The 16,373-nt window shown below is 40.2% G+C and overlaps 1 protein-coding gene across 1 annotated transcript in view; it reads left to right on the top strand.

Annotated features, from left to right (window-relative positions):
• Positions 1-4,065: 4,065 nt before the first annotated feature.
• The window catches only part of Agbl1 (AGBL carboxypeptidase 1), a gene marked incomplete at its 5' end in the record, with an annotated part of 696,476 nt that continues 684,168 nt past the window's right edge, over positions 4,066-16,373 (top strand). Inside the window, 4 exons of the mRNA XM_048790140.1 lie at positions 4,066-4,135; positions 6,324-6,470; positions 10,529-10,660; positions 14,997-15,090. Coding sequence (XP_048646097.1) covers positions 4,066-4,135; positions 6,324-6,470; positions 10,529-10,660; positions 14,997-15,090 — 443 coding nt within the window. The remainder of the gene's footprint in view (positions 4,136-6,323; positions 6,471-10,528; positions 10,661-14,996; positions 15,091-16,373) is intronic.

The raw sequence follows: 16,373 nt of genomic DNA, 5'->3' as shown, positions 1-16,373 counted from the left end.
GACTTATGTGGCAATTGTGGGTGATGGGTGCCTGGCAGGCATTTTAGCTGGGAAATTTTTATAGAGAGGGAACTGCAACTGGGAATTGAAATGTATTTTGAAAAGGGAGGAGAAATTACACTCAAACTGTAGCATCAGGAAGAGCAAAATCTCAGAGGCACGGGTATTCATGATGTGCTTGGGCACAGTCACTGGTCCTGTGTAGCTGGTGTGCTCAGTACCAGGGTAGGAGGAGAGGCTGGAGATGAGCCTCCCAGGCAGAGTGATACAAAGGGTCTTGTTTTCATAACATGATGAGGAGTCAGGAGGAAGAAGGTGACAGGGAGATTTAAAAGCAAGGGAGCGACAAATTTGAAAGAGTATATAAGAAAAATGCAATTCAAAACCCCACAGTGTGTGAAAGACACTGTTTGTTCTTTCAACTGCTTGCTTCTCCCTGAAAACTTGGCAGATCCATTTTTTATAGGAAAGTATTAAACAACAGGGGATTACTCAATGATTCATTTAAAAGGATCATTAAAGGAAAATCGAGGCACATCGTATCCTGCCTTCTTTAATTGCTCATTTATTATTACTGTGGGTGAGATAACGGCTTTGTGTTATTCTTCTAAATAATGTAAAATATTTATTGGTAAATATAGCAGTGCATAAATTAATGTCAGTTGAGATTTTGTGGGGTATTTTTTTCTCCACTGATAGCCATAATTTTTACTTAAAGAAAAACAATACTGTGCGGATGCATTTTGGCTCATAGCTGAGTGACAGCATTATGAACTCAACATCTATATAAGGATACTGTCTCTGTTTCTTTGGAAAGCCAGGATTCTCTAGCTGGAATGGCCCTAGGGTTTGTTTGCAAAGTCAATTTCTTTTCTATCAAGACTATAGTGCTTAGGAAGAGGGCATGTGTAAGTGTACAATTTTCTTTTTTTATTGGTCACAACTGAATTCAGTAACAAACTACCCAATAAAAGTGGCTTTTAAACTGAAGGTATTAGCTGGATGCAGTGGCGCACGCCTGTAATCCCAGCTACTCAGGAGACTGAAGCAGGAGGATCGCAAGTTCCAGGCTAGCCTGGGCAAGACCCTGTCTCAAAATAAAAATGAAGGTTTGATGATGTAGCTCAGTGGAAAAGCACCTCTGTGTTTGATCCCTGGTGTGTGTGTGTGTGGGGGGGGGAGCGGGAGGGGAGTGAGGGTATTTATCTGAAAGTCCACGGGTAGGTAGTTCATAAAGTTGATCTGATGGCTTAGCAGTGTTACCTAGGACCCAAGCGACAACAATAATGTCTAAAACCAGCAAAGTTGTGTGTGTGTGTGTGTGTGTGTGTGTGTGTACTCTTCTTTTTTTTAATCCTAGAGAAAAATCATTTCCAGAACCTCCCAGCAGACTTCCACTCAGGTTTTCTATCCCGGATCTGGGCTCATACCTACCTCTAAACCAATCACATACCAAAGAGAAAGGCTTAGAAGAACTGGCCAATGGCCCATTCCCTGGACAGGGGAGAGGGACCTGCCCTAGCTTTGAATCCATCACTGCCCTAGCTTTGAATCGAGTGTGAAGCCACGATAGAGGAATGGCTGGGAGTGCAGCCTATATTGTCAGCCACTGGTCAAATGGACTTAGGGGTGCTGATTTGATACATACCATATGGCCAGCTTTATATCCCTGTTGGCAGACAGCAGCAGCAGCAGCATGAAAGACTGTGCTGTTCTCAGGGAGTATTAGTGGCCGTTGTAATAAAGCAGGCAATTCCTTAGCTGGAGAAATTAATTCAATAAAATATACAGATTGTCAATTACACCTTAGGAGATGGGAATATAGAGATGAATAAGATCTAGTTCTTGCCCACAAGGAATTCACAATTCTCTTCACCATCTGTGTTATTCAATCCAATCGTACTGGATGCAGATCTGTCCCCCAGTGTATCCCTCTGAGCTCATAGGGGTACAGCATTGCAGGAAATGTTCCCCCTCCTCTTTCTATTGGTTTCTCTGATTCATTACTCATTACTCATGGCTGGGTTAAGTGATCCTCCTCAGGAGTCTCTAGCATTGATATTTACTTTTGCCACACGTCTTTGAATCCCTGGTTCTACCTATCTTTCAGCTGCTTACCTCAGCCAGACCTGCAGCCTCATAGTGGCACATTGTCTTTTGATCAATTTGTTTCCTCATGGTCTAGCTCAGTGACTGGAACACAGATGCTTTCCAATGGATGTTTGTGGGATGAATGCATGAATAATTGAATGAAAGGAAATGAAATCTGGATCCTTCATTCCCCTTCAGTCAGCTTGCAACTTATTAGTTTTTCTCTTTCCCTTTTCTCTTGATCTCACCTCCCCATTTTCTCTCTTATTTTCCTTTTCTTTGTTCTTCACTCACAACTCAGCATTTTTAAAGTTGTACAACGTCTACCCAGTCTTGCAAAAGGCTCTCATCTCTCCCCCTCTTCACAGAAAGATGGAGTGTGCTGGGGATTGATCCATAAATGTCAGTGCTGGCCAGGGAAACCATTCTAGGGATGTTGTTTTTCTACCGTGAGCCATCTGCAGGTCTGCTTTCAAAGGCTGGAGTCCTGCAATCTCTCCAGAATGATAGATCAGTTCCTGGGCTGCCCGTTGGTTCCTATTTCCAGTTTTTGGTTGACGAAGGAGGGGAAAATATTGTTTTCATGTACATATGGCAGTTGCGGGGAGGGTGACAGGGACTTGAGAATTGCAGAATGACACCTTCTGTTGGTACTCACTGCAGCTGTGATGAGAGGCACTAGCATAGCATATGCTGAGATTGTTCCCCTTAGGTCAAAGCTCCCGGTGGAAAAGATGTCACAGTACACCCAAATCTTCTTTCTGCGTGAGTACAGATATCAAGTACGTAAGAATCACCAGAAGCCTTATTCCACCTAGAGTAGGAGTTAGTGAGCTCAGTTTTGATATTTTGTCCATCATTAATTTTTTTTATGGTGCAGAGATGACTGGACTGATTTTTGGAAACCTGTACTAGTTTTTTTTTAGAACAAAGATACCAGGCTGGAGTCAAACTTCACATATCAGCTCAGCCTTTATTCAGGAACGGACTACATCTAAGGAATAGACCCACTTTCCTGGTGGAAAGTGTGCCATTGAACAAAGGAGGCAACTAGGCTTCTATAGGTTGTGAGTGATTTAGGAAGTGTGCCAGTCTGAGCACTCAGGAATTTGAGTCCTTGAGTTGGGGTTAGTGGCCAGCACCTGGAGAGGAAGTGTCTTGAAAGAAATTAGTGTTTCCTAAAGAATATCACTTCTAGATTGGATGAGACATTGTCTCCCTGCCTGTGGCCAGTGTCTGGGAAGGATTTATCTTGGGAGAGAAGAAAGTCACCATTGTATGGCCTTCCTTTCTATTTCTTTCTTCCAGGCCTCACTATTTTGGGTTTTTTTCATTTTCCATATCCAATAAGTTTCACTTCTAGATTCACTATATAGATTACCTCAGGGGACTCAGCGAGTCCTCCTACCCTCTGAACTCAGGATTTTCTTTTATAATATGAGGGGTAAATGTCCAGAATTGTTAGGATATGTTAGTGTATCACCATAATATGATTTGGTACTACCCCATGCTTCTCTTGAGAGAAGAAATATACATCCTTATCTAATAAGGAAGTATTTGCATCAGAACATTTTGGTGGATTTCTCTTTTTCCCCTGTGCCCTGAGTTAAAAAAAATCCACATGCACTGCAATAACAGATCTGTCCTGCCTCGGCCTACAAAGCCCCCCTTTGTCTTTCTGGCTCTATGAAAATCATTAATATTTATACTTTTTGTGCACTTTGCTGATGCTACTACAAGACAGGCCCTTCCAGAGGGATCCTAAAGACTCAGTGTAGAGGCCTAGTCTCTGGAACCCTTATCTCAGTGAGCCTCCTTATTATTACTATTTAAAGAGAGCCCCTTGTCCATATTTTCACCATAGGGAGACTTCTCAGTGGAAGAAAGCAGAGCCCTGCCTCTTGCCTGGGCATTCCTGACCATGCCACCTCCTTCCTCATGCATTCCTTATAAAGATGACTGTCTGTGTTCTCATTGCAGAGCTCCTCTGACAAGGTATCTATCCTGAGCATCCTAAAGGTCCTTGGAGATCTTCTTTCTGTTGGTGAGTACACTACCCTCTCATGTAATCATGTGATGGACATGGAGTCATGCTGATGCGGTCTTTTAAGTAATCTCTGGCTGGGGGTTGCTGTAGTTCATTTCCTATGAGAGACATCATCATTCCATGTTTTCTTGAAATAAATAGGACTGATTGTACTTGGGTTCTATACTCTTTTCACCTACTCTACCTTAGGAAAAAAAATTAGACACTGGGTGGTTATTCTGTGGTTTCTCATGAGTCTGAGGATCTCCTGGGGCTTGTGTCTACCTCTTCCCTGGAAGGGTTATACCTCAGTGATTCTGCCCCTCTCCTCCCTTTTCTAACCTCCATTGTGGGTCATTTGGAAAGCCAGGTATTGGTGGCTGCCTTACCTATGTCAAAGTGGAGACAGGAATGTGGGGTAGGAGCTTGACTTTGAAGTTTGGTAAGCCATTTAAGTTTTCAGAGAAAAGATGACAGAATTGAGTACTGAGTTAACTGGAGCATGCCCCTATTGGCTAGTTTCCACCAAGGTCGTTGGACATTCCAAATTCACTTAGTTTGCATTTCTATATGTGCCAGCTTCTGATATTAGAAAGAAATACTACCACAAACAGGCAATACCAAGAATGAATGACATGACAAAGCTAGAGTCTCAAGGATTCCATCATAGGGGCTCTTTTCATGGGCCATGCTGATCTCCATTAGTGCGGCAACTTCCCTTCAGTGTTTTGAGTGAGTTCCCCTCTGTAGATAAAGTCACTTGTCTTCTGGAATAATGCTGTCTTCAATTTACCCAGAGGTGTCTGAAACTCTTAGAATGAAACCTTGGGGTTCTTCCTCTGATGAAGGTAATAGTTACTCTCTCCTCTCCTTTCTTTTTTTTTCCTCTCCTCTATGCCCCTTCCTTCCTTCCTTCCTTCTTTCCTTCCTTCCTTTTTTTTTGTAGAGGTTTCTACTTTTAATTAGGATGAAAACCCAGAAGATCTTTTTTGATAAGATCCCATCTTGCTGGCCACTTTGGTTGGGTCAGCCATGCATAGTGCATGTTGATCTAAGAGAATCACTCAGTACACTTTCCAAATTGAAATGTAATCAATGCTTTTGAGTTTGTCCTTTGGTGGGTTGGGGACCTCCCAACCTACCAAAGGAAACCTCTATTAAGAAAATCTTTCTCTAAGGGGTTTTCAAACCTCTTAGACAGAAAGACCAATACTTAATTTTTGCTTCAGATTCTTCAAAATTCCCTAGATAGGATGCTTGGGCATTTGTTTCGTATATTAGCTAGATTTTTTGTGTCACTGTGACCAAAATATCCTACAGGAACAACTCAGAGGAGAAAAAGTTTATTTGGGGCTCATGGTTTCCAAGGTCTCAGTCCATATATTTACATCTGAATTCATTGCTCTGGGTCCAAGGTGAGGCAGTACATCATGGGGGAAGGGCATGATGGAGGGAAGCTCTTCCTCTCATGGCAGCAAAGATGAAGAGAGAGAGGGAGGAAGAGGCCTCAGGGAAGAACAACCCTTCCAGGGTATGCCCCCAGTGGCCCACCTCCTCCAACTATGCCCCACCTGCCTTCAGTCACCACCCAGTCAGTCCATTCAAAGTAGGGTGGACTGATTAGGACATAGATCTCATAATCTAACTATTTCATCTCTGAATATTCCTGCATTGAGCAAGAGCTTTGGGGGGGTGTTATCCAAACCATAACATTTCTCAAAAGATTACTCCAGTGAATTCTATACTTTACTGAAGGCCAGGATCAGAAAATCATTAAACCACCAATAACATTATTCTAGATGAAATATCTTCCCAACTCTTTTACTAATGATTCAAACCCACAGCAGAAGGGTATTAAGCATATGATGATAAGTAAGCCTGGATTTCTGTTTATGTACATGTCCATACATTTGCACACTCATCACTGATGATTAAACAAGCTCTGGGGAACTGAATTCTAGGCTCCATTTATAACAGCAGCTGCAGGTATGAATACACGTAGGTTCTTAAATATTCCACTATTCTCCCCTTTCACACTTCCTCCCCAGATACCACAACTTTAACACATAGTACTCTAAGAACTACATCGTTTTGGTTTCTGGGGTGAGATAAACCAACCTTTGCTCTTTGCTGTTAGGTCTGAGGGCTGCTCTAAGAAAATGAGGGTTGTTATTGGTGGCTTATCTTTCTTCTGGTTTCCCCCCAGGCACAGATAGGAGGATTCATTACATGATCAGCAAAGGTGGTAGTGAAGCCCTTCTGCAGACTCTGGTGGACACTGCAAGGACAGCTTCTCCTGACTATGACATTCTCCTGCCTCTCTTCAGACTGCTGGCCAAAGTTGGCCTACGAGGTACCCACATTCCAAGACCCAAGGCTGAAAAGGCACTTCTGCAGTTGTTACCATGAGTGTAATTTGGGAAGCTCTTGTGGGGAAGCAGCAGAGAGCTCTCAGACATATTGGCGGTGATGGTCTGACTCGCTCCACAGGAAAGGCAATTTTTTTTTTTAACCTAGATGTTCATTTTTCCAAGGTATGTTGTTAGGAGAGAGGCCACTACAGCAGGCATAAACCTGGATTAGACAGAGTTTGGGTCATATGGAGGAAGAGATGAGTCACTTCAATGTAGTTTTAATCATTTGAAAAAAAATAAACAAAACATTCTAATAAATTGCAACTTACCTGAAAGTCTATCATGTGTATATTAGTTTCCTAGAGTTACTATCACAAATTACCACAAACTGGGTGATATTATGCAACAGAAATATATTTTATCACAGTTCTAGAGACCATAAATTCCACATGAAGATATTGATAGGGTTGGATCCTCCTGGAGGCCCTAAGGGAGAATATGCTCTTGGCTCCCCGCCTAGCTTCTGGTGGTTACCAAAATCTCCAGTGTTTTTTGGCTTGTAGATGTATCACTCCAGTCTTTGTCTCCATCTTCACATGGCTCTCTGTGTGTCTTCTCCTTTTCATGCCGAGACATCAGTAGTTAGATTTAAGGCCCATTCTATTCTAATGGCCTCATCTTAAATCTCTAAAAATCCTAACTAAATTTACAAAGATTCTATTTCCAAATAAAAGGTTCTGGGTAGATATGAATATTGGGGTGAGACTATTCATTCCACACACTATAAAAAGTTACATGGAAGTAAAATTTCCCTAGTTGAGAGGAAGTAGGGGCCCAGAGTGTTTTCTACTTATGCTTCATGGTCATTTCTCTTCTCCCATGGAAAATTCCAGAAACCTAGAATTTCTTGAAAACCTAGGTGGTCAGAAATCAGGCAAACATTTCAAACTAGTCATAACAGTTAAGTGTAAATTTTGTGTTGAGTTTCACGCAAGTCACAATTGAGGAGCTCAGACCTAAATAGCAGACCTCTGATGTCTACAGTTTGCAGCTATAGCTGAGGGTTCTGGGACCCCCTTTCCTTTCAATGTTTGGGTCTCTATTTAGAGCTCATTCAACATTCCACTGATAAGAACTGAGAAGTAGGCATCAGGTGTCATATGCATTGAACATGCTTCAGATAAGACCAAAAATAAGATATTTGTTGAATATTCAATCGGTATTTACTACCAGTCTTTCAGGGCCTGGTGTGGTTCTAGACACTGGGGAAACCAGAGTGACCAAGGCAGTCAAGGAACCTGTTCCCACAGAGATTCTATTCCAAGTAGGGCAGGCCAAGTCAACAAATAATTAACTGGATGGTAGCAGACTGTGATGAATGCCTTAAGAAAAAGAAGAAGTGATGCTACTCTAAGATGGCATGGTCAGGGAGAGGTGACATTTGAGCTGAAACTTGAAGAACGAGAGGAAGTCAGCAAAGCTCAGTGGGCCAAGAGAACTCTAGGAAAAAAAACGTAGAGACCTGATATACAGCCTGGTCATAAACAGTATAAGCTGGGAAATCAGGTCTGGGTTTCAAGTCTGGCTCTGACACTTTCTAGCTGTGTGATCTTGGGCAGTTTGCTTATGCTTTCTGAACCATTGTGTCCTTTTGTATAAAATGAAGGTACAGTACTTAATTCTAGTGTTGATATGAAGATTGAATGAGGTACTATACACCACATGCTTAGCATGTGGAGCCTGGATACTGAGAAACAAGAGTCATATAGATTTTATAGGAGAAAAAGAGATGAGAGATTCACCAGGAGGACAGTGATTTCTTACTTAATGATCTTGAAATGCCTTTGTAATAATTATGTCGCTGCAGTTTCTGCTATCAAGGGTTACAGTCCTTGATACTGATGTTCAAGTTGTTGTGGGCTGGCCTGAATAGAAGAGAACTGCATTTGTTTGCTTATGAGCAGAGTAGGACAGACAGTTCTTTTCTGATAAAGGGAATGGGTCTTGTAATTTTAGTTATAATCTTTGCTGGTGTCTTTTGGCCAGAGTTAAAATTGATAAAACCAGCTTGAGTATACTGTCTGTTTTACTCATTTTCACCTATATATATATATTTTTTTGTACCAGCGATTAAACCAAGCTGCACTCAACCACTGAGCCACATCCCCAGCCCATTTTTTTTTTTTTTTTTTTAATTTTGAGACAGGGTCTCAGTAGGTTGCTTAAGCCTTCACTAAATTGCTGAGGCTGGCTTTGAACTTGTGATCATTCTGTCTCAGCCTCCCAAGCCCCTGGGATTACAGGTGTGTGCCACCATGCCCAACTGTGATAGATTTTTTTAAAAGTAAAATTTATTGTGTATATTTGAGAAGTATGGATATATATATATATATATATATATATATATATATATATATATATATAAAATGATTGTAATAAAGCAGATTAACATGTCTATCATCTCACACAGTCACTTTTTTTGGTGACAATAGCATTAAAATCTATTTATTTAACAAAAAATACCTGATATGGTATGACTTTGTTAACTTTAGTCCTCATGTTATACACTCAATCTCTTAACCTATTTATTCTATATATTGGCTTTTTTTTCACCATTTCACTCACACCCTGTTTCCTTTCCTCCACCCCCATTGGTGGTGAACACTGTTTCATTTTCTATCTCTGTCTATTTGTGTTAGCACCTCAGTTTGTAAGGATGATTTTTACCAAAAAGAGAAGTGATAACAAATGTTGATAAAGATGGAAGGAAAGGAAATCCTGCACATGGTTAGTGGGAATACAGATTGGTAGAGTCACTATGAAAATCCCTAAAGAAATTAAATATTGAACCACGTGACTAGCATGTATCTCAAGGAGATGATATCACCAATTTGTAAAGATATCTGCATTCCCATGTTCATTGTAGCATTATTCATAATAGCTGAGATATGGAAATAACCTGAGTGTTCAGCAATGGATGAATGAATACAGAAAACAGCATATATGCACAGTGGAATATGGACCTAATATCCTCTAGGTCCATCCACAACATGGATGGACCTAGAGGACATTAGGCTAAAGGAAGTAAGCCAAACACACAGAAAGAAAACTATTGCAGTGAATCTGATGGGGATGCATTTCTGAAAAACAAACAAACAAAACCAAAAACAAACAAAACCCATCAACAAACCAGGATGATTTGGGCATGTCCTTTGGAAAGGACAAAAATAAATATGACTGGGTACACAGTCACCTGGTATCAAAGTGGGGGAAAGGAACATAGAATAAAAGGTGCTTTTTCTTACTTTTAATGCTTATCTTTTAATTAATCAGATGGTAGTAACTTATCTGCAACACTAGACATCAGGTTATTTGGAACAATAATTTAGAGAAGTTTGATGTGAATTTTTTATTTTCTTAAAATGTTTTGACTTTTCATTATGAAAATTCTTTGTCACATAGAAAAATGACTTCTATTTGCCTACAACTTAGATCTCACCATTATTAACATTTTGCTGTATTTCTTTCACCCATTGAATTTATTTGGAGTGCATTTATTTGAAAAGAGACATTTTCCTGCATAAACACAAGACCATTATTACACATTTAAGAAAATTAACAATACATGGAGAAATTATTCCAATTTCTCCAAATATTCCCAATTCTCTTATAAATACATTCAAAGCAGGATCTAATAAAAATTCACTCATTGCATTTGAGTGTTGTTTTACTAAGTATTCTTAACTCTAGAATTGTCTTAAAGGAAGAAATTGACACTCAACTGAACTGGAGTTCATGTTTGAGAACCAGAAATATCTTCAGATATAAGGGCTTGAAAGTCATATAACTCCCAAACCTTCATATAAATAAATATATGTATCCAGAATTAACTCTTTGATTCATTTGGTTCCAATGGAGATATTTTGCAGAATTTGTCTTAACTATATCTGAAAAGTGTCTTTGACTATGCTTATCTTCCCTTTCTTTGCTCTACATGTTGTACAATTTTCAGATTCAATGTGAAATGCAACTAAGAGAGATTGATTTGTGTTCCTAGATAAAAAGTTTGGACAGAAGGCACTGGAATTGGAAGCACTTGATGTGACATTAATTCTAGCCAGGAAAAACCTGTCCCATAGCCAGAACCTCCTGCACTGTCTTTGGGCTCTGCGTGTGTTTGCCTCCAGTGGTAAGTGACTCTACTGTGAACCTATAGGATGGCTTTCAGAACAGTGCTAGGACTCCTGGGAACCATGTGGGGGTCTAGTGGGGAGGTGAAAGGAGGTGGGGGATATTATATTTATCTCAACCAGATAAATAAAGGAGCCAGGTGATCCAAAGACTATGGAGGTGATAAATTATTTCTTCATCTCCTCCTTAGCCAGGTATAACTCTTGAGCTCATTCCTGGAGTTAGGCTTTAATATTGGTTTTCCTTGAGAGTCAAACATTCATTATAGCATTCTAGAATTCTCTGTGGTGAGATAAAGACAGGATTTCTTCAGTTTTTATCATATCCAAGACATAGTGACAGGTGTTACATCTGCCACAAATGACCTTCACACCACAAATCTCCTTACTGAATTCCTGAATATATTCATTACCAATTTTTAATCTATCAGTACCAGTTTTTGTTTATTTGTTTTTATCTCATGATCTTTCTCATAAAGTGAATAGATCCAGGCTGATACTTATTTCTCATCTTCTAATTTGAATTATTTCTAATTATTATAATCATCCTGGACTTAGATGCATAATTTTTTAGCTAAGGAAAAAAATGTTTTGGGGGCTGGGATGTGGCTCAAGCAGTAGCGCGCTCGCCTGGCATGCGTGCGGCCCAGGTTCGATCCTCAGCACCACATACAAAACAAAGATGTTGTGTCTGCCGAAAACTAAAAAATAAATATTAAAATTCTCTCTCTCTCTCTCTCTCTCTTAAAAAAAAAGGAAAAAATGTTTGGAAGGGTGCAATAATTACTTGAATTCATACAGATAAAAAGTCATGAGGGCTGAGTTTCTAATTCCAAAACTCATGTTGATTCTACTCCATATGGACACAATTTTTATTAATAGATAAGATGATATGCCTATTTCATGTGTAATAAGCACAGACTTTCATTTCTCCTTCCTGAACTCCCTTCCTGTAGAATGAAAGTGACAATTATTTAGATGTAGTATACTCTGCAAGGGAAAGAATGTGGGGCTCAGAGCCAGAAGGACCTAAATTTGACTCTGATTTTATTTCTTATGAGTAATGTAATATGGGTACTTAACCTGTTTAACCTCAGTTTCTTCCTTTGTAAAAGTATAGTAGTGATAATTATTACTATTAATCTGCTAGGTCTGCTGTAGCAAAATACCCACAGTCTACATGCTTAAATGATAGAAATTAACAATGTTGCAGGTTTGGTTTCTTTGGAGGCCTCTCTCCTAAGTCTAAGAACAGTAATTGTCTTCTCCCTGTGTCTTCATATGGCCTTTTCTCTATGCTTGTGCATCCTTGGTGTGTTGTTAATATATTAAGTTTTTCTTTTCTTATAAGGACACAAATCAGATTAGATTATGGCCTGCCCCAATCACCTCTTAGGTAATGACTATTTTAGTGTGAGTATAATTAATGAGTAGTATTAGGGGTTCAACACAAGAATGTTGGGGAACACAATTCAGCTCATAGCAGAGCTCACAGACTTGGTAGAAAGGATAAATAATACTTATGGGTATGATTGCCACATAGCAGCTGCACAAGTGTTAGTTTCTCTTTCCTATCCTACTTTTTCTCTAATCTTCTGAAATAACAGGAAGACCTGTAAAGAGAGTAAATAATAAATAGTTTTTTTACTGGATATCCTAAGAACTATAAAAATAATCAGTGGTGAATTCTGTTAATAAGGATGGAAGACTCATAAGGAGAATGTCCTTCTGGAGAATAATCAGACAGGTTCTGGACTCCTTGTTCATAGACAGAATTTATCCTCACCCACCTCATACATATTGACTAGAAACTCAGAGAACATTTGGGAGCAGCTGAATGGATCTGCTCAAACCTACCTCTAATAAAGGGAAAGGGGAGCTGTGACTCTGCTTAAAGGATAACTCTCATTACTGAGTAGCCAGTAATGAAGATTTGAAGTATCTGATGATTTCTTAAAGAATAATTAGGCTTGAATGACTTGCCTTCCTTAGTATCTTTAATAACTATGGATATCTAGAAAAATACCTTCAGCTCGAGCTCTGAGAAATCTTGGGATTTCTATGGGTGTGAGGAGGTGGCCATTTGGCTCATATTCCAAGCTGACGTTTATTATACCAACTTACTGTCCTATAAGATATGAAAAAATTATACTGTTGCTCTCTATCTATTGACTTTACTGGTGAGAGGCAAACAAAGTTCAAGAAGTCTGTGAATTGTTAGCAACTGCTCATGTTCCAGCAAGCTTTCTAAACAGCTCCTATCTTCAGAGGAATTGGCGGGCACCATAATTGTTCTATAAAAGCCAGTGAACCTTTTGGTAGCACCCAGATGGCCAATGGGAATGTTGATAGAGCTGCCAGAGACCCAACCTTGGATGAATCAAGGGTGAATCTAGTGAGGATTTCTTATTGTTATCCTCTCCCAGTTCCAAAGGCGTCCATGTTAAAATCTGTGCTCTTAAGCTATCCCCTCCCTAACTCCATTTAAAAACAGAATTTTGTTGAATTATTTGCCAAGACTTTGCTCTAGCATGTTTTCTCAATTTAGAAGTAAGGACTGAGTTAGTAACCACAAGACAGGAAGATTGATGGGCAGAAGGAGAATGCCAAATCCCCAGATTTTGATCCAGGCAATTACTGCCTGTACTATCCTCAGGAGGGACATATGCTTAGAGGATGTTCCAGGAACAAGTGCTCTTTGTAATAGCTGAGACATCAGCCCCAGACTCTATCCAGTAGACTGTGTTGGGATGAACTATATTAGAGCTTCCGATTTCCCTTAGCATTCTTTCCCGAGGCTTGAGGCAAGTCTATCGATGCCACCCTCGTTTTTGTTTCCTCTTTGCTTCTTTAAGACCTCCTGTCTTCCACTCAGTTTTGCCAGAACAAATATAGCACAAATCACATGGCATTCCTAGGTCTTCTGACTCAAAAAACATATTACAGTGGAGGAAAATAAAGAAGAGAGTGACGGTGGAAGATAACCATCCTTCATTCTCCCACTGAAAGTTTTGACCCCATTAGAGTTGTTCCTGTTACCAATTAGTTCAGGGTTCTTTTGCTCAAATTGAATAGAAATCACGAATAGGCAAAGTACGGTTTCCTTTAATATTAGCAGCTCTGAGCTTTGAGGGCCAGTGGCTCTCTGCTGTCAGGGTTAGCAGCCAGGATCTTTGAATGCCAGCAGCTCTCCAAGTCCTCTGGAATTCTTCCAGTGGCCACAGCTAGCAGCTCCCTGCAGCTCTCCGTGGCTCCCCGCTCCTCTCTGGTTCGTAGACGCCCTCAGTGTTACCAGTCCTGGGCCTCTAGTGCTAGGAGCTCTTAGTGTAACTAGCTCAGCCTGCTCTATTGGAGACAGAAATCGGAAATAGGCAAAATATAATCATCCGATGTAATCTATAGTGCACTGCACTATAAGAAGCAGGAGCACATGTATTATTCTAATAAAGATATAAGGAAGGGCGAGTATACAGACAAAAAGGGGCAGGCTCATGCATGCACAGTGACCTGCCAGCTGACAGCGTTTCCACTTAGTCTCAGGTAGGGGAGGGGGCTCCTGGTGGACCTGACTGGGGGCTGCTAAAGTGGCTTCCGGTGGAGTCATCTGCCATGGACCTGTCACCAAAGCTGTTGCTTCCAAAGCAAAAGTCGGTGTGTGGCCCTGAGTGAGGCACCCACAGCCACGGCTATCAAAGACGAAAGAAAACTATTAAGTAGCTCTTGGGGAGCATCAGGTCCTTTTCTCTGTCCCATTCCTAGGGTCAACCAAGTGGAGCTGGATATTGGGAATATTGGAGAGAGGCTAGGGCATCTCTGGAGAAGGGAGTAATGTCAAATTTTAGGTATCTGACCAGATTCCCCTTTGAGTTTCAATCATTCGGTCTATGAATGTGTATATTACATTTGTGGTGCTGGGGCTTGAATCCAGAGCCTTTCACATGTTAGGCAAGTGTGTTACCCCTGAGCTATATCCCCAGCTCATCTATGACTATATTTTTATGATCATCCTATTGGTTGAAAAGGGAAAAATTTCCTAGGCTAGTTACTTCTGTGCAGGAAGACCTGATTTTCACTTTGGTTCTGAGGCATAGTCAGAACATTGCCTCAGTTGGAGGCAATCTATATGTTAAAGTTGCCAGGGAAACTGTAGCCAACATGGAAAACAAAGCCATCTAAGTTATTTTGTGCCCCTTGAAGTTTTTTTTTTTTCCTGCTGTTGTTTTATTTTATTTTTAGTTGACATATAATAATCTCCTAATGTTTTAAAGGAGTCAATCCAAGTTGTATTATCCCATTCACCCGTGACAATAACTACTGTGCTTTTGTCTTTCTCAGTAACCACAGGAGCCATGCTGGGAATTAATGGAGCCATGGAACTGCTTTTCAAGGTCATTACACCTTATACCCGAAAGCACACACGAACAATCAGGTACAGAGCTCCTTCATCGTCCTACTACCCTTTCTGCAACACATGGGAAGATGGCCCTGCATCTATTGCCATGATGCTTTTAGTGCAGTCTGCTAGTGACTTTTCTCTTGAATATATGGTACACTGACAATATCCTATCTCAACCTGCATCCCTACCTACCACTTACCCATGAGTCAGTCTTCTCCTTCTCACAATAACCCTGAATGAGGATGTTATTATCCTCATTTTTAGATGAGGAAGCTAAAATGTGGAGAGAGCTGTATCCAAGATTGCAGTGCTAGGGAATAGCAGAGTTGAGATTTGAATCCAGACTCAGAATCCCATGTTTTTTTTTTTTTTTTATTTTTTTGGCCTGAAGCTTTTAGGTATATCTTCCTTTTCCTTTATTAACAGCATTACAGGAACATGAATGTAGTTCTCAAAAGACAATCCAGAAATGACAGGATCTTAAACGAACCAGTCAGTTAAACTTCTGATATTAGTTCTGGACCTTATAATAGTCCATCAGGGTTCTGTGCTGGTCTTGATATGTGTTTTTATGATTGGAAAATGAAACTCAGCCTGTTCTATCTGCCTCTGCTTGCTGGAGTGGAGTGAATCACTAAGTTAAAAAGGGAGATGGTTACAAAGAAAGGCTTTAGAGATATTCAGAACCATTAAGATCCATCATTTATGGGAGTGACTCAGCGAGGACCTTGAAAGAATATTAGAAGAAATTCAGCCAATTTCCAAGATATATGAGGTCATTTGACAAGTAGCATTTCCATGCCCAGCCATGATATTTTTCTGCATCCCAGCATCAATCTTACGCTCATGTTCCACCTGATTATTTTTCTCTTGGGTCACCACAGTTAGGCTATTATCATCCATTCTTACCTGCAGCTCTCCACATCAGTGTTTCCTGGAGTACAATACATTATATCTCAGACAAAAAAAAAGTCCTCATCAAATAAGTTGGAGAGTCCTGGGTTAAACAAAGTTAGATAGTTTCTTTATTGTACGACTACACAGAGCTTTTTCTAAAACCTACATATTAGCGATATCTAAGATGGTCATGCAGTATACCCTGCTCTCAAAGTGATTTGTCCACCTTTTTCGAGGGGTCAGTGTTTTGTACATTTCATTTTGGAAATATCTCTTCTAGAGTTAAAATATATTGCAAAGTAGGAGTCAACAAAATTCTATGAAGCAGGCTGTGGCCCAATGTGGCTCCGTAGCATAGGCCTTGCCTAGCACGTTTGAGGTACTGCATTCAATCCTTAGCACTGCGTGAAAATAAATG

The sequence above is a fragment of the Marmota marmota genome, unplaced genomic scaffold, assembly GCF_001458135.2.
Source record: "Marmota marmota marmota unplaced genomic scaffold, marMar, whole genome shotgun sequence".
Classification (NCBI taxonomy): Eukaryota; Metazoa; Chordata; class Mammalia; order Rodentia; family Sciuridae; genus Marmota; species Marmota marmota.
This window is presented reverse-complemented; position numbering and strand designations above follow the sequence as displayed.